The sequence below is a fragment of the Ischnura elegans genome, chromosome 4 (assembly GCF_921293095.1).
Source record: "Ischnura elegans chromosome 4, ioIscEleg1.1, whole genome shotgun sequence".
In the NCBI taxonomy this organism is placed as follows: Eukaryota; Metazoa; Arthropoda; class Insecta; order Odonata; family Coenagrionidae; genus Ischnura; species Ischnura elegans.
The window spans coordinates 91,858,401-91,886,372 of NC_060249.1; the positions used below are offsets into that span (position 1 = coordinate 91,858,401).

General features: G+C 35.5%; 2 protein-coding genes across 4 annotated transcripts in view; one reads left to right on the top strand and one right to left on the bottom strand.

Annotated features, from left to right (window-relative positions):
- LOC124157767 (transitional endoplasmic reticulum ATPase TER94) lies at positions 1 to 24,962 on the bottom strand. 2 transcript variants are annotated; one of them, XM_046532771.1, is made up of 15 exons: positions 24,875 to 24,962; positions 24,277 to 24,382; positions 23,936 to 24,189; positions 23,660 to 23,852; positions 18,978 to 19,212; positions 14,759 to 14,892; positions 13,995 to 14,243; positions 11,727 to 11,891; positions 10,638 to 10,760; positions 9,271 to 9,483; positions 8,993 to 9,176; positions 5,920 to 6,044; positions 5,669 to 5,830; positions 2,229 to 2,380; positions 1 to 1,406 (listed from the first exon to the last, which is right to left on the bottom strand). In XM_046532771.1, exons 1-15 carry the CDS (start codon positions 24,889 to 24,891, stop codon positions 1,310 to 1,312), a joined length of 2,409 nt encoding a protein of 802 aa, XP_046388727.1. In that variant the 5' UTR covers positions 24,892 to 24,962; the 3' UTR covers positions 1 to 1,309. The 2 variants fall into 2 exon arrangements, with proteins under 2 accessions (XP_046388727.1, XP_046388726.1); XM_046532770.1 differs by having other exon boundaries at positions 2,229 to 2,383.
- Positions 24,931 to 27,972, top strand: part of LOC124157768 (leptin receptor gene-related protein) — a 14,835-nt gene continuing 11,793 nt past the window's right edge. The window contains exons 1-2 of one of the 2 annotated variants that reach the window (XM_046532773.1): positions 24,931 to 25,011; positions 26,055 to 26,129. In XM_046532773.1, the coding sequence (XP_046388729.1) occupies positions 26,089 to 26,129 (41 nt within the window). In that variant the 5' untranslated portion in view covers positions 24,931 to 25,011; positions 26,055 to 26,088. Of the gene's footprint in view, positions 25,012 to 25,355; positions 25,438 to 26,054; positions 26,130 to 27,972 lie in introns of those variants that run through there. The other variant, XM_046532772.1, reaches the window with a different exon arrangement.

Sequence of the window (27,972 nt, forward strand, 5' to 3'; positions counted from 1 at the left end):
TTGAAATGAAAAAGTGTTTATTTTGGAAAAGTACCACAATGTGATCCAAGGTACTACACAAATAATAAAGAGCTACCGAACTGACATTTTTCAGGGGTACTCGAAAGCACACAGATGCAGATACATGCCAAAGTGGTCATACCACCAGGCCAGAAAAAGACCTCTTGTAAAAATATGACTGTTCTTCACTGATTTTACTTCCTCAAATCCCAGCAGTGACACACTTTTTAGATCTATGGTTGTCATGTCCATTACTCAACAAAATGTGTGGGTGGTTATACCGAAGTCCATAAAAAAAAACATCAGTAAAAAAGGTGTTAAGTGATAAACATTCCCTATATTGCACAAAAAATGCTGAGCTTGGTTAGAAATACCCATTTATGGGCTTGGATAAAGAACGAAACATTATGTTTATGGTTTATTTTCAGGATTTGAAACTAAATGACCTCAACGTACCCTCTTTTTGGTGGCTTGAAAGACTAGTGCAAACAGCTCACCCACTACCCATTCTGAATAGCAATACCCTTTCAATATTGAAAAGAAAAAAAAAGAAAATATGAATTAATAGGTACAATGAACCCATACATTTAAATGGGAAGACATATTGCAAGCTCATTAACTACTGCAAAGCTGATGCAAATAACTTAAAAAACAGTGAAAAATGGCAGCATAGCATTGCAGTTCAATATAGAGAAATTACAATAACCACCAAACAACTTAAAATTGTGAATTTCATGTAAATTTATTGGAAAGATGTAGGATACAGGGAATTGATCATTCACCACACTCTCCTCACCTTCAGTAATTACTAATTGGCTTTGATATCTGTGTTGGCCTGAAAATAACATTTAATACATATTAATATTGAATATGCCATTAGTTAAATCTGGCAAATGTAATAATTTGAATTAAAAAAAATAAGCAATATCTTCACAGCATCTTCATTCAATTATCCACTGATGTGGACACTATAGTTCGTTCACATCAGTGCACAAGTCCACATCCCAATACCCTAACTCATTCAACAGCATCACATCTAATCACTCAATAAATCATTTTTTCTAACTGCAATACTTTCAGTTGGTTCATTCACTACTCCATAAGTGAGGTAAAAATTACCATTTTTTTATAATATGTTACCAACGGCAAATAAAGCCTTACAAAAGTCTAAAGAAATGTGAAGAAAAAAAGAGTGACACACATCACTCCACACAGTGCCCTCTGTTGATCTCCTACTGACACAGCAGTAAATTGAGATGAGAGAGAGTGGTGTGAACCGGGTAGTGAACATCTTCACACACTTTCAGGCCTAACTATATAAATCATCATCCCCATCATCTTGGAAGTTGCCCTGATCTCCACCTGTACCACCAGGTGTTGAACTATTTCCTGATTGATTCGGGAATCTGAAATTGAATAACATGGATTCTAATGAAAACCCTCAATAAGGAAGGCATAAATATGCTACAACAATTATGCACTTAGAAAATATCAATTATAGTTAAGGAAGTTGGAAGCAATGGTATGCCCATATACTTTGTTAAGTCATGAGCCAAAATCTAATGTAAAATCAAGATTTAAGAAGACGAATCATACCTTTTGACCAGCGGTATTTCATCTTTTTTCATTAGGTATTACTTGCTTAACACTTATGCTATCGTCTTGGGAATTATTAGAGTAATTAAGAGTCGACCATTTGCAACAATTACATGTATATAAAATACATAGATAAACAACATTAGAGGAAATACAGAGGTAAAATTTTCAAATTTGAGATATAGTCAAACGAAGACAATGGCCTATTCTACATGTCTTGAGCAAGACAATATCTAAAGCTATCAGAAGTAATACATCACAAAAAAAAACCATCCAAGTAGGACTTTGAGTCCCCCTATGATAGATCTGGGACTGTAGTAAGACAAATTAAAGACGGTTATCTATTATTCTTGTATCACACACACTTAACCCTTTTAGTGAGGCGGACCGATACATCGGCTCTTACGTAGTCCATTATTTAATTTGCTATAACTTATTTCATTAAACGTAATCATTTTTTCAATATTAACCAGTTAAACCTCAACAATTTCAAAAAATCGAAAATGGATTAAGAGAGCTTTGTATTGTTTTTTTCCTAGTTGCTACATTTTATGAAAATACCCTTCACATTTCTCGCCAGTACCCCAGGAAGATGGATAGCACTAAGAGGGTTAATAGGACTAGTGACTTACCTGAAATTAGTGCCAAACCCTCGAGACTGCTGCAAAGTCTGAGCAAACATTTCGTACTTGCGAATGTCATTATCAGACACCGACCTCCTTGCATAGCGCATGGCCTCCTCAAAATGCGCTCTGGTAATTTCAGGCACTGGATCTTCTTCGTCCATCTAAAATTAAGGTTTTCAGACATTATCAGGACTTTTGCAACCATTACAGATAAAGCTTCAAATTTCCTCTAACTCGATTGCTACTAGGATTTCTCAATTTTTTATTTAAGCATTAGAATAGTTATTTGTACATAAAGGTACTGAACTGAAAGTAGAGTTTATTCATAAGTGCCACAAAAGTTAGATATTTCTCCTTAAAGTGATTTTGAAAATTAAATTGTTACTATAAATAAAAGAATCCCTGGCACTTTTACAGCTCCACTTTGTTTCCAAAAGTTCCAGCAGTTATATATATCAGATGAGTGGCATATTCACAAAAAACTTTATTGCTTATGCATAGTTCATTCAGGAGAGAAAAATAATTACAGTAAAACCTCTTTACATCTAATGGAGGGGACCAAAATTTGGACAATTTGATGTATGGAGGTTCACTATAGAGAGGTTTTAGTTACCGTATATCTCCGAATATAGTCCCCCCTTTTTTTCCAAAAATGGCCGCGGAAAAGTAAGGGGGGGGGACTATAATCGAGTGTAATCCAATTTAGCATACTAAAGGTGACCATAAAGTAATAAATAACGGCATAATGGCTAATGTTCTCGTAGTCTTTCTATTTGAGTATATTTATGAGGATTATAATCGGAGATATTAGTAAATACTGCCACGTTTTACCGGAAATTAAGACAATTTTTACCACAAATGTTGTACAGATACGATTATTCCGATTCAAATAGCATATCGAATATGCGTTTTCACGGAATCCATCGGGTAGCCGCTAATTTTTCTTGGAAAAGTATTGTTAGAATAATTCAATCGACACTGATCACTTAATGACGCAAAACAGTAAATAATTAAAATGAAAACTAAACACACACTATCATTACATTAATCGAACACTAGAATTGAATCAATAGTATATGTACCCGTCGCTCATTTAATAACTACACGATTTAAATAATTGCGAAAAATAAACAGATAAAGTGAACCTTTCGTGACGATTTAGCATTTCATTGCGTCCGTAGCTACTATACGTCCGTGCGGTTCGTGTTTACAACCACTGCCGCTTTCACAGAACAAGAATGCGCAATAGGTGATGCATTTGTTTCTGAAAAGGCGCAAACCAGACCAGGCGTTTTAAACCAGAAGCGCCGGCATTACTGCATTTGATCGAAATACAGCGACTCAGCATCGAAAGTGTAATCAATTTATTGAGGAATATCTTCAATTCGTCAGGGTAAATAGGATCGATAAATTACGTCGCATAACGTTTCGCAATTATTTCCGCGATATTTTCTTTATTAAAAATAATTTTACGTTCAACAGTGAGGTGATGGATCAAGTAGAAAGATGAGGATCAATCCTGCCGCAGATTAGAGGCCTTCAAAGACGGAGTTTCGATGCCAATTTAAAAATAGCCGTTGCAGAATACGCCGTAAATCATAGTATTTACAGCGCTAATACATCGCGGAAGTCATTTCGGGGGTCTCGACGCGGCAGATTCAAAGAATTAGAGGAAAATATCGTCGAATTTGTGCGCAAATGCAGAGCAGAAGCTCTTTGTGTAACTTATGCAATGATTCGCGACGAGGCATTGAAAATTGATATAATTTTTTTTCAGTTTTAATGTTTGTTGGAAAAAGTTTATTTCTTAATTTTATTACTTTGATAATTGTAAGTCCTGTAGTTTAATTGTTTTGCTTAGCAGGCATTTGATAGCAATATTTTTTTTTTTTAATAATTTATTTAACACAATTTTATTTAGATTTCCTAAATTCTTCAGGTCACTTGGATTTGTGATGAGTTGATGGGTGTGTTACACTGGATCTAAGGAAGTTTCAGGGCCAAATGCAATACTGTTTATGGGCTTTAAGTTAAAGCTTATATATTGACATTGTCTGTAGTCATTTGGAAATCAAAAATATTAATAATTTGTGAAGGTTTAAAAAATACAATAGCCTTGGATACTTAAAAAAAATTCTCATTTCTTCATTACATCTGGTTAAGGAACTATAAATTACTGATACATGCAATGGATCACAACATGTTTTAGGTATAGTTATTTTGTTGTGATGGAAAATATGTGAACAGATTTGTTCTTAATCTTCACAGAAAATAATAGTTTTTATCGAATCTAGAATCTTAACTTGCTAACCACAGAAAAATTGCCTTCCTTTACATTTTAAAATTTTTCCCAAAACTGAGGTCTCAAAATTGGGGGGGGGGGACTATATTCGGGGGGGGACTATATTCGGAGATATACGGTATATGCACCAATTTTTCATATTATTTGGAAATGAAAGGCACTACTGTCCTTTAAACCATTATATTTATGCATTTAATTAAACATTTATGCATTAGCGAACATTTATTTATTATTTAATGACAACACAAATTAAGTGAGCGCTATCGTGTGATTTTTACCATGATTCGAGAGAAAATGATGTGATCTCTCTTAATTCAACAGTCACTTTAAATGATTAGGATAGTTTGATATCTTTTTTTTATTTACTGTTAGGTATACTCTCATACGGAACAAAATGGCCATTACTATTGGTTAACGCGAAAATTACAGAATATGAAAGGTGTAAAAGAAAAAAAAATAAGCGCGAACATTTATCCCTGAAAATGTCATTCCATGTACGTAATCGTGGCTGCATTAATGGTCTCTGGTTGTCTTGGTACAATTTGCAGATGTAGTTAGGCAGTCTCGGGGGTGTCTCCTTGGTATGATAAGTGGAGGTTTTATGATATAAAGAGGTTCACTATAAAGAGGTTTGCCAATAAATTTACATGTAAATCTGACGGGACCACAGGGGTGGTATGAAGTATGGAGGTTTATGATGTAAAGAGGTTCACTACAGAGAGGTTTTACTGTACTAGAATGCAATAAAAGTCACCAACTATATTTATTCAACAAATTTTAAACTAATTCTCCAGATATAGGTGTTACACTGCGAAATGTAACTTCATCATCACTAAGTAATCAAAAATTTTGTTACGGTACCAGAAGTGCTGCAAAAAGGGAATCCTAGTTCATGATTTCAGTCTTTGATTTTGGTTGACTTGGCAAATTTTTGATTTCTTACAGATGGTCATGCAATAACCATCAATTATATAAAAGACAATAGACAACCTCATGCATCACTAGCTGAGAGTGAAACTATAAAATTACATGGGATTAAAATAAGGAAGGTTGAATGAATTGGTATTGATAAGAATAAAATAAGTACTTCACTACTAACAAATATTTCACTGATACCACATCAAATAACTAAAAATGAACTCACTTCCATTGCTGAAAAATTGCTGGCAGCACGTTCACGCTCCCGTCGTATTTCAGCCTCAATAGCCTGCCTAATTGCCAACTTACATGCACGCTGGCAAAGCTCTGTCAAATCAGCTCCAGAGAAACCATGGGTAACTTTGGCTATGTAAGAGAGGTCTACATCCTGGAAGTAAATCATTGTTATGCATAAATAGGAACCTAAGACTACATAAAGTGACTTAGATAAAGCAATTATAGATAAAACTCAATAACCTTTGATACAGGGGATTTTCTAAGATTGGCACGGAATATAGCTTCCCGTGACTTCTCATCTGGGAGGGGGATGTAAATAAGTTGATCTAAACGGCCAGGTCGAAGTATAGCAGCATCAATGATATCTAAAAAATAAAAATTTCACATGAATAAACAACTACAAATACTTCTGACCGCAACTATCACAGCATGCTAGCAATGACAATAAATACTCTATTTTATTCGTTCAATTGTATTAGGCTCAACTATGCGGAAATTAATACACGAAAATGAAAAGGAGACTTAGTTGATTTCCACAGATTTATTTCGCCTGTACGACATGTTTCGAACCATAGAGGTCATTATCAAGTATAAACATTTTGAATGTTAAGCAAACATATATACTCTTTGAAGAGGTTGGGGGGTCCTGACACCCACTCCTTCCACTCTTTCTCCCAACCTCTTCAAAGAGTATATATGTTTGCTTAACATTCAAAATTTTTGTACTTGATAATGACCTCTATGGTTCGAAGCATGTCGTACGGACAAAATAAATCTGTGGAAATCAACGAAGTCTCCTTTTCATTTACTCTATTTTATATTCATGATGATACAACACCTAAAGAATGCAAAGCCAATGATACATTAGGTATGTATTTACAAATGAGACCATATTTGGAACCTTATAAAATAGAAAAAAATAAGAGAAAAAGTACAACAGAGAGCAGGGGCGTAGTCAGAATGATGTGTTGGGTGGGAAGGGGACATGACCCCGGAGAGTTAAGAGTGTTGGAACTTCCCTCTGAAGAAAATGTGAACATTTTTAATTCTAGAAATCACATTTTATACTAAAACATTCTGAGATATAAAACACATTTTGCAAAAATGAGCTAAAATTAATTGGTTTGGGGGACATGTGGACCCTTTGCCCCCTTCTGGTTATGCCACTGACAGAGAGTGCAAAATACACATTTCTCTCTCATTGTAAAGAAGCAAAAAAATATTAGAGACAACAAGAAGAGCAAATTTATGTATTAAATAAGATTTTTGAAAATTTTTCACACCAGCTACTTCCTGTTTTTCGTGTACTGTGCCCAAGAGTGTCAATTATGGTTCTTTATTGAGTGTACATGCAACATCATATAATAAGCTTCATTCCTGTAGAGTCATGGTGACCCACTAATAACCACTCGTAAATTGGACGTACAGTTAGTCCTCTTCCTACGCACATTCAATTCACGAATTTTCAAAGATACGAGCATTCAAAATTTTCAAATTTCGGATTTTGCACTTTCCGATGCTACGCGATATGACGTAGAGGAACTCTCACTGTGGGCACAATCTAAACAAAGTATCATTGAATCCGGTGTGAATTTAGGAACTGTTCAGTGTTTCACCTGTTAGTCCTTAGCGCGAGGAGTGATTTTTTCGGCTACGGCTGCATCGCACGCCCCACTAGATCAGTTCTTAATATCATGAGCATGATTGTGATGCAGTGTGGCATTTTGTAGGATAACCATACCTCTCAATGCCTTTCATACAGTCCAGCCGGCGAGAGTTGCCCGATGACAGCACAAAAGGGGGGGGGGGCGGATAACCCTACACCAGCACGGTTTACAGCTAATCACTGTCCCCCAAACGCACCCTCGCCTCGTCTCACAACGTTGCCAATGGCATAAGGTGCACCGAAATAAGCCTGTTCCACCAAAAACAAACCCTTTCTTCAAATCACCAAAACCATTGATTCTTCCTCTCGGTCCTTCACACTCATCGACCCTTCTGGCTCCTTTCTTCGAAGAACCCTTTGTAGGTGTTTCACTTTCTTACCAGGCAGCCTTGCCCCCTACCACGACCTACACCATTCTGCGTGTCATTGGACAACTCTCGGCGGCCGTAGTGTAGGTTTATCAACTAAGGAACATGGTCTTGGAACGCATCCAGTTCGTATATCGGACTTACTGTATTCAGGAAGATATCAACCCTCGATTGCGCCGTGCCACATTCTTCTGTTGAGAAACTGAAACGAATTTTCCTATTTATACATATTTCTGCATACTTTAATTGCATTTATTAAATACTGTTTTTTCTGACAATTCCTAAAATAAATGTTTGTACGAACTTTGCTATTAGGAACCTCCGGTTTTTCAGTCCCGCGAACTTCGTAATAACGAGAGAACTGCAATAAAAACTCAATATAATAAATGATGCCATTCTATTTTTCTCTTCATCATTTCTCGCATAAAATAAATATAATAATTAATTAGGATGCCTAACTTCACAGAAGGCTACATTTTCAAATCTCTTAGAAATGCATAAATACCGTATTTCTCTGTATAGTCCCCCCCTTAATTTCGAGACCTCAATTTTGGGAATTTAAAAAAAAAATATCCTTGAATATAGTCCCCCCTTTACTTTTATCACTGGCATTTTTGGGCACCAAAAAAAATAGGGGACTATATAAAGATAAATACGGTAAGCCAATTTTCTACTTCACATGCCACCATAACTAGATGAAAAAGAAATGTTTGCTGGACATTGGATTTAGCTATAGTGAGTTTGCATTACAAGGAGTGATTTTCCACGGATTTTTAGAACTCATTGACGGACTTCAACTGTACTATACAACCAAACTCTGTGAGCCTCCACTTAATGCATACTACCAACTTCATAGATACTAGAATTTCAAAGATACTCTTGGATACTTGCATTTATAAAGAACTTTCTAGTTGGCTTCTGTGCATATTACAAAATCACTCTTTGAAAAATTCAATACAATTTTACAATAATTAAAGCATTATTAAATAACTTGCAGTCAGCATAAACAATTACACATTATAAATTTACCTGCCAATAACAAAATTTCCCTTGAAGGGGATAATTTAAAAATCACCTGAAAAACTATTTGCTGGACAAATTTCATTACGTAAAATGTTAAGAACAATTTAAATGTTTATGTACATGTTTGGAGTTGGTTGTACTGTACCAAGTTCTGCAAAACTCACTTAATTTTAGTAGTAAATGGTCCAAAATTTCATCACGTAATATCTTAAACAAATATATAGTCTATTCCAACAATTTATGTGGAATAACTCACCAGGACGATTAGTGGCACCAATGATGAACACATTTTTCTTAGTGCCCATACCATCCATTTCAGTGAGAATTTGGTTGATAACTCTATCAGCAGCGCCTCCAGCATCCCCTACACTACCTCCTCTAGCTTTAGCAATTGAATCAAGCTCATCAAAAAAGAGAACACATGGGGCAGCAGCTCGTGCCTAGAAAAAAATGGTTGAATGATGACCATTAAAACATGCAATGCTGTTCAGAGTTACATTTCAAGTTAGATAAAAAACAAGGTTGAAAAATTACCTTATCAAAAACATCCCTAACATTAGCTTCTGATTCACCAAACCACATGGTAAGAAGCTCTGGTCCTTTAACAGATATAAAATTTGCTTGGCATTCATTCGCAATTGCTTTGGCTAAAAGTGTTTTACCACAGCCAGGAGGGCCATAGAACAGAACACCACGGGATGGCTGCATACCAAACTTCAAGAATTTGTCAGGATGCTCCACAGGGTACTAAAATAAATAGACAGTAACCCATGAAAGACAGCAGGCAGCTTATTACCAAAGCTTAATAAATGAACAAAATTCAAATATAGGCTACATAATTATAACACGACAAATAAATTTGAATTACAAACTACCATCTACCATTTTGCTAAGATACGAACATAATTGAAAGCTAAACTAAAAGAAGAAAAAACATGGTCAGAAACCAACTACAAGTATACAGTAAATACTAGTATAATAAGAGCAAGTCAATTAAATAACAAAAACCATAATAAAGATCTTGCTTCCTTTCAAGCAAATAACTATTTCTATGCAACTAACACACATCACCAGTTATTTAGGACACCACTATGACCCATTCCAATCACAGGCGGTCCTCGACTTTTGTACATTTCACAATTTGGTATGTTCCAAATTGACACCTTTTAATTTACATTCATAAGCTAAGTTCGGACTTTCAAATGCATCTGTAAGTAATTTTTTGAAATTCCCACGATATTCATTGCGCATTCCAACATTCAACTATTTCATTTAGCAGCATAGAGCAGTTAATGCGGACGAATGTATATGATCATGGGAAGTGTTGTCTTTAATCAACGTGATTTTTTTAAGAGTGACACTACCTCCTATAAGCTCCTTTATTAAGAGAAGAAAGTTGTAGTTCAGCCTTCATGAGAGAGGGTTTTCAAAAAAGTTGATTAGACACCATCAAACAGCTTTGATTAAAATAAGTAAACAAAAGTGCTTCTTTCTAATTGTGTTTTTCTATTTGAGTGCTGTTTAATTCATGTATGATGACATTTACACCTTCAGCAACAGTATTGCAAGTATTTAGTCTTTTTTGAGTAACATGCTAAAGATATGCGACCACAATATGCTGTGACAAGGAATTTTGATGAAAAAGTTCAAAGGTATCAAGAGTGAGGGTTCAATATTTGCATTTTGTTATGCTTCTGGATATGTCTTTCTATTTATAGTGGACGCTCTCAATGGAATGTCAACTTAAACACCGAGAGGAAATTTCAATCGACAATGGAATCATCTCTAATCAGTTTCAAGTTAGTTTCTCCTCCCTCCATCAACTTCCTTACACACAATGCAGGATCAAAAATGTTATTAATAAGAATGAATCTGAAACCCAAAATGGGAAAGATACAAACCTGAACAAGTTCTTGAAGCTCTCTTTTCACACTTTCCAGTCCACCAATATCTTCCCATGTAACTGTAGGTACTTCCACCACTGTTTCCCTCAAAGCACTTGGGGTACTCTTGCCCATGGCATACTAGCAACGAACAGAAAATGGATTTAAGTTAATTTGCAAATCGAAAGCCACAAACAAAATAGAATTCTGAATTCATTTCACCAATGAACTTTGGCTAAAGCCCATTCTTTACCAATTAATTCGACAACTATAGCTTCAGTTACATAACTGCAAAATAGAGCAAAAACTTTACAATTTGACTCGTGAGAATCCATTTCAAAGAGTAATTGGTTGATGAATGGATATGAACTTAGTTTGATAAATGAACAAAATTCCAATATAGGCTAGCAATACAAGTGCTCGTCTTAGTAGCAATCCAAGGCAATCTTTGACAGAAATTTATATAATTAATAAAATTACCTGGAAATTGGTATTGCTGAATGCAAGTAAAAGTATGACAATCACTGGTTAAACTTGCACTATTGGAGTATGTCATTAGAAAGCAATGGGTTTAATTAACCAATTTAATTTCCCCAGTATTTACTCATTGATTGTTTCACCCGTAAAATATCATACAATAAGTGAAAACTTCACAAGAATCCACCACAAAGCCAGAAAATCAACATAGTGTTACGATTTTATTTATTTATTTCAAAAGCCCACGTACAGCAATTATTGCCAATTTAAAGTGGCGCAATAACAAGATAATAAATAATAAAAATTTCTGGAGGTGCCAACTATGTAATTGAAAGAGGAGAGCAGGTAGTCACATTCCAAATGAACAGAATGATAAACTAAGAATTAAGATGAGGCTGAGAAAATTTTACACACAAGCTACATAGCATTTGGAAGCTCCCAAATATCGTTCACCAAACTTTGGCACCTTACGCAATTGCTAGAATCACTTAGGGCTAGAACCTGGCTTCTTCAGAATCAAGAAATTGAATGCTACAACTTAACGTTTTCCTTCATGCAGGGTCGAATAACTTATTTACACAAATTGTATGCTAGAAATCAATGCAGAAATAAGCAATTTATTTAACTCACCCTGAAGTTGTCCATAGTAACAGCAAGTGAATTCAGGACCTCAGCATCAATTTGATCATCTTCCAAGTCAATGAGATCCATTTTCTCTCTAATTTGTTGTAAAGCAGCCTCCGAACACAATGAGGCTAAGTCAGCTCCAACATGCCCATGAGATTCAGCAGCAATCTAAATGGTATAACAACAGTAGGAAACCATAAATTTGGTACATAGATATTTTAACTCTAGGAACAACCAATATCATCATACAGTAAAACTTCTTTACATTGAAATAGAAGATATAATCATATTGTGGTTTGGCCATAATGATAAATGGAGAATAACTATTAAGGTCAAGTTGAACCTACGGTTGAAAAATAAAGGCTGAAATATTCAAATTTATCATTTATAAGTGTGTACATTTACAATAAAGCAGCAACAATTTAATCCAATAATTTCTTAACTGACATACAATAATTGTAGCAGATTGTTGCAATAAATGCAGCACAAATTTTAATCCACAAAAATAATTTTTTAAATGTGCTAAAAATCCAGAAAGAAAATATCATTCGCCTTGACCAGGATTTTAACCCGGATCCCCCCGATTTCCGGTTGAGTGCTCTAGCCAGTTAAGCTACCGAGGCGTCATTCCTCCCTATGGATCTAATTATTTTGGAATTAACTGGCTAAAGCACTTGACTGGAAATCAGGGGATCCACGTTCGAATCCCGGTCAAGGCGGATGATTTTTTTCTCCATGGATTTTTCGCACATTTGTGCATTGCGGGTGACTCCCATAAAAGTTATCACTGTGGCTAGTTCCAGTATGCTTTAAACTAATTTTATAAAGTTAGGCGTGTATTATTAATGAATTTTCACATTTATAACTACAAGTTCCAACACGTAACCCATTACATTTTATGCATGGTACAAACTTGTTTTGATTATTCTTTACTTTTATTCATATTTGATACTATATGAGTAATACTTAAAAATTTCCATTAAGGTTAATTTCACCACAGAAACCTTATCGTTCAATTACCATAGTCATCAAAAATCAAAATCGATCATTATGGAGGAGAGAGCGATAAGTAGTGCCTACTTTAGGTTCAAATGCCATTCACAGGCCTCCTAATCACCCAGGAAATTTTTCATTCCTAGCTGTGCACGAGTGCACCTTGAATTGGGAATGTATCATTAGCAGACAGTAGCAGAAGTCTAAACTGTCAGAATTAAAGAAATCACCATGTATCTTTTATTTAACCTTTTTCAGGAGTGCAGTGAAAAGTATTTGATATCAGTATGCAGTTTCAGATTACCTAAATACCTACAATTTCTATTCTGCCAGTACTCTAACCAGTAATGTATAACTTGAAATAAAATACGAAAAAGGTATCAAATGAATTTCAGACTAAAATACTGAGATACATGATTGAGAAATGTTCATTGAAAATGAACTGATACCCTCCAATGACCATAACACGAATTTGTGGCGATTCCAAAAAGCACACCTCAGAGTAACAACTGCATCCACTCCACTTGCACCTTGGAGGTCAATAAATGACAGTGAGTGGCTGAGGATAGTCCAGCTCCACGCATTACAGCAATGTAATATGCCTGTTTATCTTCCTTTCGTGTTTCGGCTTTTGCCGTGGTTTTGGTAGGTTTAAAAATATGTCAAATCACTAATAATAGAGGAATTGAATGGCAGAAAATTATTCTTACCAGAAAGCTAAAAAACATTATTAGTTACAGCACAAATTAGAAACTACCAAGTAAATAATAAATAAGTTGACCTTGTGATTCAGTCACCAATTAGATTTTTTGTTGAATTTTTTGCCCAACAAATTTTATAAAATCTAGACACCACAATATTCAAAGGTAGCTACAAAGTTATATTCAAATCCCACAATATTCAAAGGTATATTACAAAGATCATTTTCATCATAAGCTAATTACATGTAAATTGATTATCTGATTATATTGTATTAAGGATGCAATTTCAAGGGTTAGGGTTTTACTTTATCTGGAAATGTGGAGTGTTTATTTCATACTAAAAGCTATGATTTGTAGAGATTTTCTAAATGTAACATGCTTAAAAATTACAGAACCCAGAAAGAAAGTTAACGATAAAGATGGGTGAAGTATATAGAAGTTTCACTCTAATTAAAACTTTTTAATGCATAGAGTTTGTAGGCAGAACGAAAACATATCACAGGAATGAACTGAGAAGATTCTCAAACCCAATTCAATACTGCTAAATTAAATTTGGAATGAGAGCAGAAAATTTTACCTGCTCCAAGTCTACATCCTCAGCTAGCTTCATATTTTTGGTATGGATACGTAAAATCTCCAATCTTCCTGTTGCATCTGGTATACCAATATCTATCTCACGATCAAATCTGCCAAATCGACGCAAGGCAGAGTCAATGGAGTTGGGCCTATTTGTTGCAGCCATCACAATAACATGAGTACTTTGCTTCATACCATCCATCAGAGTCAACAGCTGTGAGACAATACGGCGCTCCACTTCACCATGAGTCTAGAATCACAAACAAAGCAATAGTTAACCATGAGAAAAACTTTAACTTGCTGCATCTATAAGAAATCAAATAATGCAGTGCAAGTAAACAAGGGAAAGATAAAATTTGTAGCGTAAAAAAGTGTATCTATGTATGAAATAGTTAAGATCCTCAACACCAGTATCTTTTTCCCATTTGAGTCCGTCTGCCAGTTAACAGACCATCACCCCGCCGGAAACTTGTGCCTGAATGAAGCAAAATTACAATGCAATGGAGAATAATTAGCTGACCACCACCAAAAAAAGAACATTAGAAACATGATGTGCAGTTTAATTCGGAGAACTGCCCACCACATTTAAAAGATTTAAAGCCTATTTAAGGTCAAGTTAAACTGCAAAGTGCAAAATAAGAGATTGGCATTTGGATGCATTACCAATGACATAAAATAATTCCATATTGATTTCTTTGATAGGATTAAATGCACTCTACATAATGATCGACACAATTATTTTTCAATCCCAATTAGAATGATTACCTTTTCTCTCTTTGGAGCAATTGCATCCAATTCATCAATGAAGATTATAGCAGGAGAATTCCTTTCTGCTTCCTCAAATGCTTTCCTTAAATTACTCTCAGATTCTCCAGCTAATTTACTCATAATTTCGGGACCTGAAAATAGAAGGGTATATTTTAAGCACTATGCAGTACAAAATATAACCATGATCAAAACAGAACTAGGCAACCTTAAAGAGTAACTACAATATAAAAAATAACAAAAGCAGGAATGATTAGAAATATGTACAAGCAAAGCTTCCAACTACATCATGAAGTTTCCGTAGACATTCATTGAATTAATTACTGTCAAGTCCAAGAAATACGTCATAGTTCCACTGCAAAATGTAAACATTTAAACAAAAACATAGCAACTTCTGGTTGGTATTATGTGAGTGAGAGGGAATATGTTTTTATGTTGTTGGAATTAATATTTTTTTTACTTGAGTAACATTGAACAACTTGCGAGTTTCAATAGGGTGGTTTCCTATTATTTTTTTATTGCCTAAATTGAAAGATTATTACTCCTGGAGTACGCATTTCACACTCTTATATTTTCGAATGACGATATCTATTTTTTGGGATAAAACGAAAAGTGAAAATTTTCAAGCGCGCGAAAACGTGACAGCTAAGTAGGAATGATGGGAAAAGTCCGTGTGACGTCGTTCTGGTTCCCGCTGCCACCCTGTGAGGTGACCTTGAGGCGAGGCTTGAGCGCTGATACAACGCAGGCTGCTAGCAGGTAGCGCTTGGCTTATATGTGGATTATTACTACCTTTGAACGTAGGTTTTCGCAGCGAGTGGCATCGTTGATAATGGCTTCCGGGTGCAGCTGCGTGTTGCGCTTTGTCGTGCAAGCTTTCGCGACCGTTGCAGGACGCATCATCAGGCGATGAAGTTCATCATTTTCAGTTCATCATCATCATCAAGTTCAGGCCATTCATCGCCTGATGATGCGTCCTGCAACGGTCGCGAAAGCTTGCACGACAAAGCGCAACACGCAGCTGCACCCAGAAGCCATTATCAATTATTACTACCTTATCAAACGAAGGAAACTTTCCGACCGTAGGCAATTTTAATAAGTGATTATTAAGAGATGTTTCCCTGAGCTCTGGGACTCATGCATGCATTAGTAATCTCAGACGATGTAAAACTCCTATCCTCTCGTGTAGAAACTAGGTCCCTGTAACGTCATATGGAATGGAATCCCATGGCCGCCAATCTGGCCTTTTTCAAATGAGGTTAAAATTGACCATTGCCATTCGTTTAAACTGGGATTTCTACAGCCAAATAATTTGTATATTATGAAAACCCTAACGGTGGGTAACGAATAGCAATCAATGCATTTTGATTTCTTTGATGAAGGAAACTACCCTATTCAAATTCAAATTCCAACACTAAATTTGAAGTTTGGATGAAGCATTAAATGTGTTACAGACCTAGGAAAAGAATACCAGAGAATTCTTCTTTGCACTTCCCAAAATGGAAGTATGTACATATAAAGTAAGTAAATAGGACACATCAAAAGAAAGAAAGAATGAGGCAATGAGGTGCAACGAATCAAAATAAGGCGTAAGGTTTATGTTACTGGCAATATGAGATATTGAAACTGTAAAAACACCTCATGACCAGGAAGTTAAATAGCATTCTCATAAGGCACTGTATCTGCCTTCTTGTTTAATATAAGCTGGTAAATTATTATGAAGTTTAATGCCCATAATCCTGTAAAATCATAAAACGGAAAAATTCCATTTATTTTAAGCACGCTCTAACATAATAAATTTCAACTAACAATGAGGGTGGATTTTTTTTAAACAATAGAGAAAGATATTCAAGGAATTAAATGCTTTTATCGTAGTTAAAAAAGGAATTTATTGGATTGAAAAAAAAAACAAAAATTATTAATTTTGCACAAAAAAAAACTATTATTCTGAAGGGGTAGTAGGTACATTACAAGTTGCAGAAGATATAAAATTGGATTTTCGATGATATTAAATCAAAGTTAAAATAATAACAAAATAACAGGAACATGCATCCTTTATTGAGAGAAAGAGGGCTGCTGAGAGTGCTTTGAGTAAGTACTCCACTACTCCACATAAATTTGGCGGTTCAATTCCAGAAGAAGGCAAATACTTTTTCCCCAGATAAAATCTCCCACTCTGAGCACACTTAACAGGTGATTCTGTCAAGGTCTACCTATGGTTAGTGAAGGCCTTTTTCCTGAAATTAGTCTTTATCAAACATCACTGTATTAAGTGTGGTGTGTATTGAATTTAGAGTGCCATTCGTTTTAGTGACTTGGGTGTTATGGACCAAGGTGGTGTGGTGTTGTTGGAATGTGTGATCCGGTGTGTTGTGCAGCCATGTGGGCGGAGTTGTACCGATAGAAATAAATCAGTAAAAAGTACTGCAAGTGATATTGATCCTCTAACATTCGTTCGGAAACGCGACATTAAAGAGTTTGCCAACAGCCTTAGAACCGTAGGGCAAAATTCATGTGTACTCACTGCCTTCAAGTAGTGTGTCGTGATGCATATTATACTTTCACCTAACGTCAGCATATATCTTTGAAGGAAAAGATGCAACAGTGGCCAAAATAGTTTGAGAACCGGATGCAAGTATGGTAAATAATGTTTTATTAAATCAGTAATGTATTTTCCCTCCTGGAACACAGTGGACAATGCTGGTTTTATAGTATTTTCCAGGCCACACATTAATCTTTATTCTACTTCTTTTCAACAAAAAAGGCATAGGGCACTTGCTATAATCGGGTTGGGAGGGATATGAGAAGCTGTGGTCCCATCAACAAAACAATTCAAAATTTTTTTATGAGAGTCAACAAATAATACGAGTTAAAATAGAGGATTTAATAAAATGAGTGAGGATTTTAACACTAGATTAAAAATTCAAAATTCTGCAAGGGGTCCAAAGTCCTCTGAAATTGTGATGGAAAAACTGATTAAGATTAAAATCGATAACCGTTTTGACAGTCAAAGATCAAGATATCAAGATTGAGACTATGATTTTCGAGTTTCGATATAAACTCAAATTTTCAACTTCGATTTCAACGATTTTGTTTCATCTCAGCAACACCACGTGCAGAGCACAGATGAAGATCATGGGAGAGGGGAGAATGAGGAATTGGGGACTGCCTGCCAATCGAATCATGTGCAGGGTTGAGTGCATAAAGTACACATTATATACATAGTTAGGTATTAACCATGTTTGAGCACTTCAGTCAGACTAGCTGTTGGTTGTAAATTGTTGGCTTTGCAAAGTGGACTAAAATCAGTAAAAAAATTGGCAAAAACCACAGAAATGATTTTTAAAGCTAGGTAGTTGAACTTTCGCATAGATTTTCTTAAGTAAATTGTACTTAACTCGCCTGTAAATAAAGAGACAAAATGATCACTATAAGGTAAAATTAATAAAAATTACTATGAATGACATTATATAATCACAGGGAATTGCAACAAGTATCCTTAAAGTCTTCTTTCTTTAAGTGCATTCCATACACCACAACGGAGAATGGACTTCCGTCATGCATGCAATGTTGGGCAATGTGCTTCTTTTGTTGACAAAGAAATCTTTCTAGGGAAGAGCTGGTGTTTCATGGCCTCCACCCCCCATTAATTATTTAAAGGCCTACCGACAAGGGTCGTTCGTGGTATCCATGCAGCAACTTTAATATGCGTGCATTTGTAATTGTTACTACAGATAATTCAACCACATATTCTAAGTGGATTTAAAAAAATTCTTCTACAATCATAATGTGTGCTTGGAGTGTTATTTAAGTAAATAATATTTTTGCAAACTATTTTTCAAAAATCAAATGTAATTAGTTTTAATTAATCGATCTTTTGGTTTAATTTTGTCAAAGATTTTTCCATCACTACTCTGATACCAATGATCAAAGTCCATTCACAACTTTCAATCCTAAATAACCAGAGAAAACTCAGAGGAATACTTCAATTGAGTTCTGATTTTAGAGTCAATCACAACGCTGCCCCTATATTGAATGAAAAGAATAATAACTGCAATAACTGAACAATAACCCTTATCCACTGCAATGTACCGTGTACATCTGATTTCTGTAATCTTGGTATTTATCACTATAATGCATGCAAGAAGTGAAGAGAACCAGATTTAAGAAGACAAAAAAATTATTCATAAGTACACATTTCCCATGTGTCTAAACTCACCGTTGATGAGGAAAAAGAATGCTCCTGTCTCATTTGCCACAGCCCTGGCAATGAGTGTTTTTCCTGTGCCTGGAGGGCCATACATCAAGATACCTCTGGGAGGCTTGACACCAATTGCTTTGAAAAGGCTGGGATGACGGAGAGGAAGCTCAACCATCTCTTTAATTTGTGCAAGCTGCTTGCGACACCCACCAATATCATCGTAACCAACTGCATTGAGAGCTTCCTCCTCCTCCTACAAGGAAATATAACAACAAGAAGAATAATTATGGATCACTGAAAAAGTACTCTTAACCAATTATTAATTCAATAAGAGCCTTTGCATCAAGAAAGGGTTCTATTTTTACTAACCAAATTTTATTACCACAGTCTATTGTCACTATCAAGAGAATTCCCATGTAAAGTAAATAGCTATGATGAAAACTCTGTTCTCAAACCCTTGAGTTCTTAAGTTTATGGAGATATATTCATTAGGTTTCAGCCAAAGTGTGCTAAGGGTATTTGCAGACATAAGTTATAATAGATTATCTGCTTTCTTGTAACTCATTCAAAATAAATATAAAACATGTTAAGCATAGGGAGAATAGCTTCAGAGCCATTTATAATACTTTCAATACTTGATTGGGGCAAAAGACAATCCATACCAGGCCTCACATCAGGGAAGTACCAGCCTAGAATGCCTAGGTATGGATTACGATGAAGGCCACATTCAAGCAAGTCTGCCTAAGAGGTAGGACTACAGACAAGCAATGGTTTTATCATGCCACTATGAAGAGCTACAAAATAATAGTCTTGAGTGCATACAGCAAATATAACGCATTCAATGGTTCCCAGAATCTTACTGCTCCACATGAAACTGCAATGTAATCTCTTCCTATGCTGCAATATACCTAAGGTCATTTTTTTGGGGGTGGACCATCACTTTTCACGAAATGCATTACCTTCCAGTGACATTTTGTTTGAGGTCTGATATGCGTAGTATCCAAGTGGCATTCTGATATTCATCAATTATTTATAACATCGTTTTATAAAGCTGGTGAAATAAAAGACTTTTCGTCGAGAGCCACCTGAAAGATTTAACTTTTTTCAATTTTCCATAAATTACAGGTATTGGGGATGAAGGGAGGCATGGCTAACTCCCCTTACTTCTGCCACTGCCTATACTATAATCTATTCACTTTATGTTAGTGGGTGAGCTTTCATAAGAGCCCGGACCCTCTTGGAAGGCTTCGCTAATGGGGTAGGTGTAGCACCAAGGGAAAGAGAGAGTAGGAGCAACTTAACGTTGCCAAATGCACATAGCCACCATACCTAGGCCAGTATTTTTATTCGACCCTACATAAGTGCTGGGGAGTAATTCTGTCGTCAAGTTCTCAGAAATGATGTAAATGATGGCACAGCACTAGTTTTCTACTCCGGTGGCAAAATGAGACCTAACTATGAAACTAAGAAAAAGATGTCCGATAATTTTTGGGCATATTGTTAGGGCATGGGCTCAAGGTAAATAAACAAGCTGTGTCGTCTGCCAGGTTGTGTCAGTATATTAATTATTGCTACAAATGCTCTCATATCAAGCCAAAAGTAGAATCATATTGTCTTTAAATTAATTCAAAGCGGTATGTACAAGATAGTGACTAGTACGGGGAATATGAGATCATTGACGTGAGAACTTACGTTGCAACATCAAGGTTCGTCATTCGCTTTTACCTTCCGTACTTAAGTTTATTATGTGACAAATAGTGGCATGAAAATATGTTTTCTATTGTTGTACGTAAACGATATTGGTTTCTAAAAAGCATACCAAGTGCCAAAGGTGAGAAATATTAATATGTATCCGCAGAAACAAGGTGATGTTTACCATTATATTGTACTTATTACACTTCAGCCAATTTTATTATTTGTTTCACTTGATGGGTGTAATGTGGTAGTATTATTACCTTTCGGATGTGTTATTGTACATTTTAAAATGGTTTGTGTGAACTTGTCTCCCTTAATATCCATTGTAACATAGATTCTTTAATCACAGTGATCAGCAGACGAAATTTGCCTGCCACATTTTGTGGAGTGTAGGGGGTACCCAACATTAAGTAGGGCCCGTTTATTTCCAAAAACGGCCATATGTAGGGCGAGATCGGTTTATGTAGGGGCTGATGACGTATCCAGGGTCGGTTGGCCCCACAGGGTTAATTAAGAATACGGGACTAACTCACTGAAAATGTTGGTGCCAAGACAATATATGTACCTACTCATTTGGAAGGTGTTGAGGATATTCCTTTCACAGAAGCCCATGACATTGTCAGCTACCATGCTGAATGAGGCACCGTTGGTGAAAGGCATACTTAAAGACTTACAAGGAGAGGTTTGGTTACAGTGCTCTACCAGCAGATTCACAAAGTTAACTCAACGGAGGTCTGAGAGCAACTGAATGAGGCCACGCCTACGAAAAGGAAGTATCACAACTGAGAAGTAAGGGTAGGTTGATCCTATCCATTTAATCCACAATGAGATTAATATCATCAACGTGCCAAGCAAAATGGAACACCATTAGCCAATAATAAAAACAATACACAACAATGTAAATCTCCCAAACCTACTCATACAAGTAGAGTTCAGTCTTTGGGTGGGTGATTGAATGGTTGTAATTCAAATTTAACTATAATGAATCTGTAATTAAAATAAACTATGGATGATAACCAATGTGTTACTCCTGATATGATAAATCAAATGCAAGTAAGACTTAAAAGTCTTATATTGCCTCATTGACTCTTGTGGAACCTAACTAACCAAAGGCAACTCGTTTCTAGAAATAAAAAAATGCTGAAATATAGCTTTTTATTAAAAAAATTTTAAGGAGTGGCACCATCTCATTGTACTACTGAATTAGTGATGCATTATGGTTTTATTTCAAAGTATGAGAAGAAACATTCCTACAGTGAAATAATGAAAAAAAATTTCAGCGGAAGATTTAGACATTCTGAAAAAATTATATTAATAATTTTTGAAATGCCTACCCATACAAGCATGTAACTTTGAATGAATCTGAGATAGAAGCCAATTCCTGCTTTGTGTAATTGGCAGATACTACATATCCTAAATTGAAATTGTATTCCTTATTTTCAAATTTCCAAAGTATTCACCAATCACAACTTATTCACTCACAAATTATAGTTATAATGGAAATTACAATACTCTTTTTCTCCACCACCTTTGAGTATAGTTTATGATTTTCCAGTCATTTTGGACTCTTAGTTTGGTTCCAGTTTCAGAGGAAGTTTAAAAAAAATAGCTGTCCAAGTTATGTATCTCCATGTTGTTACGGTTGCCAAAATAATAATATCACTAAATAACATTTGCATCTCAAATGAAACTAACAAAACTCAGATCAATAAGAGGAAATTTATGCCCGGTGTCGAATACCTGATGTTTGTTCAAGCACTTTTCACATTATCTATCTCTCTGCCTCTCTTTCAAACTCCTTATCTCACCTTTTACACCTTTCTCATTCCCTTTTCCCTCAATAGTCTTTGTTCTATCCCACAGATAGCAGCCGTCTACTAAACAAAATTACTACATTTTGTCAGCATGCAAGGTTTGCTGCATTTCGCCCCAGAAAAGTTTTTTCCTGAATGATGCAATTTACATGACTACCCACATAAAAACAATGCATGAAAATGAACTCAAGACACAAGCTCACCACTCATGTACCATAGGCGGGCAAGTTTGTACCGCCGAAGAACCTGTTTTATCATTAGTTCCAGTCATTAACTTTCAAAGGTATATGCTTGGGATTTGGGCTGGTCTCAACTTGATCTCTCTGATGTGCAAAGGGCTGAAGGTCGGGAAACTAACAACTCTGAAGGATCTAACAGAAGATCAGTTTCTTAACGGACTTGTAAAGGTCAGATAGAGCTAGAGGTGGATACATATGACTTGAAGTCAAACAAACAGTAACTGCAGTGAAACTAACCGATATGTATTTTGGGGCAATATTCTGTTGGAATATGCATACCTAACCCACAAAGTTACCTTGATCAGGACACCTAAACCTTAATGGCACTCAAATTTTTGAATGGCAATTCTTGAAATTTAAAGTTTCCAATTTAGAAATCTTTGCCATTGCCATCCCGCTGAAAAAAAAAACTATAATCAGAGAAGCATAAGTTCTCTTCTCAGAAAGTGCCACTCTAACCATTTGCCCTCTCAATGAAACCCTGAATGTCTACGTTATTATTTAAACTACTTCATGCTTTCACGGAATAATATGATTTTAAAGGGTATTGGATCTAAAAAAAATGCTAAAATTTGGGACACATGTCAGAAGCCAAGGCTAGCCAGAGTCATGCACCTGTGAAATAATTCTTTTATCATCAGGAATTGTTCAACGATGTCCACAATGCCCTGAACTCTTTGATGAAACATACTAATTCATAACTTTTCTTAAGGAGTACATAATACAAAATAGAGAGACATGCATTAAGCCAACGGCTGTAAGTACTAATACGGGTTAACAATCATGCCAAACAAACAATCAGCATGGTAAAAAATACACAAAAATTAAAATAATATCGACGATTATGGGGTGATGTCACGAGCAAGCATTAAAACCAGAAACCCTCATAACTATCATTAAATTTCTAGGTTGTATTCCAAAATGACAAATTTATAGTAATTTGACTTTCTACCTCCTTCATAATGGGTTCGCCCTCCGAATGAATAACAGTATCTGGTGCAACAATACAATATGGTGAAGGGTCAGTTTCCACCACTTTGAACTCAACAGCACGCATGCCACCACGGACGATGAAGACGTCATCTTTGTGAATGGGACGATAGGCTTCGAGGAAATACGGCTTCAAATACACCTCAAACAGATTCCTACAAAATGAAAATAGGAAAACATTGAGCAATTTCAGAGGTATCGATTCTTTAGAAGCACGAAAGACTCATCGAATACTCACCCAGTTAAGCCCTCCACACTTTCATCAATGGGTAATACATGCACACGTTTACCATATTTCACATCAGGGCAAGGCTGAACCGAGACTACATCCGATAGGCGAACATGCAAGTTATTTCGGACTACTCTGTTCATCCGTATCTTCTCATCTGGGCAAGCAGGGTCAGAGAGAACGATACAGACTGTTTCCTTACGTCTTTTGCCTTTTAAGAGCACAGTATCACCACGGAACAACTGCAATTCATCCATCTTCGCCTGCAAATGACATTATCACGTCATTAGTACCATCAACAATGTAATTAAAACTCAATTCAAATTACTAGCAAATAAAAAATGAAATACCTGGGACAAAGTAACAACGGAGTTATCATCGCTTATCGCCTCGTCCACAAGAAGTCTGTTGGGACGATCTTTCCTCCTCAGAATTGCAGTAGTAAAATCTTCTGGACTGTTCGATTACATCATGATAAAGCAAATTTTCCATTCATTACAATGAGTTCCATGGTGAAAATAAACAGGGATATGGGGCATTAAGAACTATTAACAATGGGTATTTCATCAATGAAAATGTATTTCATAAAATTACGAAGCTTCAATGCGTTGTAGCAGATAAGGTTAAAATGCTAGAAGTTCCCTATGAATCATTTTTATATCCCGATGTAGCAAGCATTGATAATTAAATAACGAAATATAAATGGAGATTCCTTGCATATTAAAATCAAAATTAATGAAGGGATTATAGGAGAAGGCTTTTTCTTCCGGTAAATATCATCGGGTTTGGAGTTTGGAAGACAAAAGACAGGCGACCATGACAATGTAAATTCAGTTCCAACATAAAGGAATGAATTTAACGGGCTAATATCTTTCCCCTGCCATCTGCCAATAACACACCCAATAAAAATAATCGTAAACTATAACTACGAAGTAAAATTACACTTACTTGCGTCCTTCTGCCATCGTTTATACGTTAAACACTCGTAGACGAAATCCGGCTGACCAACGAAGCACGAGAAATCACCACTGCTGGCAGAATTTGACGTCACACTTCAATTGTTTTCAATATGGCCGGTATAAAAGGTAGTACAATCGATATCCAAGTAAAACATTGATATCGCAGTTATTAATTGTATTTAATATTGCCGTTAGTTACTTGATATATGATAAGTGATTTAAAATGAACCTGTGAATTGTTTTGGTTTCGCTAACAGAACATGGTCTGGTTAAATTTTTTGAATGTCAAAAGCATACTGATTTTGCTGTAAACTGAATTTTTAGTGCTTTTCCCACAGTAATTTTGTGATGGCCCTCCAATTACATGCTATTATTAAGAAATATTTATCGTATTTCACAAGTGTTTCTCGATCATGGTGGCTAAGGGGTGACTCATCTGTTGAGTTTATATTTGTCGAATCTGTCATTGATGTAGTGTACATAATTTTATTCCTATTTTAATCCAACTGAGTTTTCCTTTCTTTTTCATGACAAAAACATCATATCCATAGCGTAAGTACACTTTTAGTTACCTATCTTATCTTTTACGCTTACATTACAGATGGCAAGTATTTACCTTCATCTATCACCTTAATCACTTTGAGGAGTATCACCTTAATTGTCGGAGGATTTGCTTAATATTAAATTTTAGTGAGCTAAAAATGAATAATGCCGATTTTGAATGTTTAAATTTTGTGAGAATTTGCTCGAAAAATACTGTTATGTGAGATCTGTTATGTAAGACCAATGCCCAAGTCTTGCCTGGTTACACTTAACGGTATAGTCTGGTTATCTAAGAGCTAATTCTGTGTCTGTTTTACCTATGACAATGAAGTAGCCTATTTAACCTCTTGAATTTGCATCCCAACGATTCTATTTTGGTTCCCTCCCCCTCAACTAATTTCATTAATTGTTCTAGCCTAACTTCTAGTTATATTTTAACCACAGTTTACTTGGATGTGCGCCTGTTTTTTCTTGCTTGTCAGTGTTAACAGTTTTTTAACTTATTTTGTCAATTATAGAGCCCCTTTAAATTGCTATGACTATTGCGGCACTGGTGCCTTTGTTTACTTATTCTGGGGTCTTGGTCATTATTATGAATAAAATTGTACCTGTTTTTGCCATTTCAGATTAGTAACCCTGGCCTTTGCTGGGTCGATTGGTATGACATTAGTGATTCTGGGATGTGCATTGCCTCAATATAAGTAAGTATTGATGTTGCTCGCACGAAATGGCTAGTTTTAATTCTTATGTGATGCATTAACACTTGATAAATTATACGTTTAGTGTGTTCTCCAGTACTCCAGCTTATGTAATTGAACAAAAATCTTGCAATAATGCACCACCCAATAAATATTTAATCCCTTTCCAAATTCTATGGTTATGCAACCAAATTTTTATTGAGGAACTTTTGGGAAGGGGCTGTAATTTATTAATTCAGTTTCAATAAACCTCTACGCCATATTGGATAGTGTGGATTAATTAATATTTGATAAATTATGTGTAAGGGCCATTCCACTGTTACGTACGGGACATTTGTACTAATTTTTACAGCTTTAAAATATTATTTCTGCTCTTAATATTTTCTGTATTTCATTGAAACAGCTATAAATTGTTAGGTGTAGACCTAAGCTATTTTTCAAGCTACAGTTTTGGCTTTAGCTCTTTGTTGTAACTGTTGCAAGAAAAAATAAGTGCCTGTTACGTACGGGACAAGCTGGGTCAACCACTTGTTTGGCTCATGTTATGAAAAATGATATTTCAGCTCAATTAGAATTTTCATAATGCTGTGCTATTTTTTTTCATATAGCTTAAAAAGGATGCTTCAAGTACATATGTTTAACATTATTAACAAAAATTTTTAAACTAAGTTACAATTTTTTTACCTTTTGTTACGTACGGGACAAGGGTGTTACGTACGGGACATTGTACACTTCAGGTTAAAAGTTATTGAAAACAGGCAGAGATAACATGGTCAAAAACACATTTATCAGAAAAGGTTGTTAAGCCAATTACAACATAAGAAGATCATATGTTTATAAGCATTATTTTCTTGATCAATTAACTTGTATTTGCTTAGCTTAATTATAATACAATTAAGGTATAAAAAAATTATACAGCTACTTTAATCTTGTTACTATGGTATTATTAAAAAAAAGGAGAAAGATACCTGAGTTCATATTTTAAGATCTTTAAAGTTAAATTTTCCATCGTCTTTTTTTGTTCAACACTATAGGAGGAGAAATAGCTTTAATCACCTCCGTCTCTCTATTGTATACAATACAATCGGGCAGCATTGGCCATTTATAATGTTCTGGGGACTGGTGGGTACCATCAGGGGTACAGCTAGGAATTAAGGCTAGAGGAGGTTTTAGGGGTGACTAATAGTGGGGATCTGGGGGGGGTATGGAATACCTGCCAGGGCAAGCAGGAAGTACGGGGACTCTCCCCCAGAAATTTTTTAAGATAAATGGTTCAAAATGGGAAGTTTTACAGCTTTCTGAGGGATATTTTATTAATCCTTACACTTTTCTATAAGTAATATTAATCCAATTAACTAATTTAGATTTGGGGGGTGTTTATCCCCCAAACACCTCCCCCCCTCGCTGCGCCCCTGGGTGCCATGACTGTAACTTACAGTTGCTTCTCTGAGACAATTTCTGTGATTTTGCCTCAAAATAAATTGCCATTTTATAGCACTAGAATCCACTGACCTCTGAATTCTGTCTTCACTTCAACAAACAGGTCTAAATTCAAGTTGATATCTTTAAAATGTTTCTGTCCTGAAAAAATTTCATTCGTATTGCATATCACGTGAAAGCTAAGGATATCTGGTGCTGCTTGAACATTGTCTCAAGGCTTTACTTTGATGATGGTATCATTTATTAATCTTCTCCAGCATAATATGCCTTAAACAAACAAATATTGAACAACAATACAATAAAACTTGTCTTTGAACAAACTACTGAAGATTCTGATGCAAAATCCTTGGCAGATTGAATAGAGCATCATTTTCATCCTCACTACTCTTAACATTCAGTCAGTTCT

Bases quoted from the DNA above. Each gene is read 5' to 3' on its own strand.
- LOC124157767 (XM_046532770.1), bottom strand. The intron at 11,892-13,994 runs GTAAAATTTTCT...TATACCATTTAG, and splicing joins AGGATGTAGACTTGGAGCAG to ATTGCTGCTGAATCTCATGG. The intron at 1,407-2,228 runs GTAAGTCACTAG...ATTCAATTTCAG, and splicing joins GGGTTTGGCACTAATTTCAG to ATTCCCGAATCAATCAGGAA.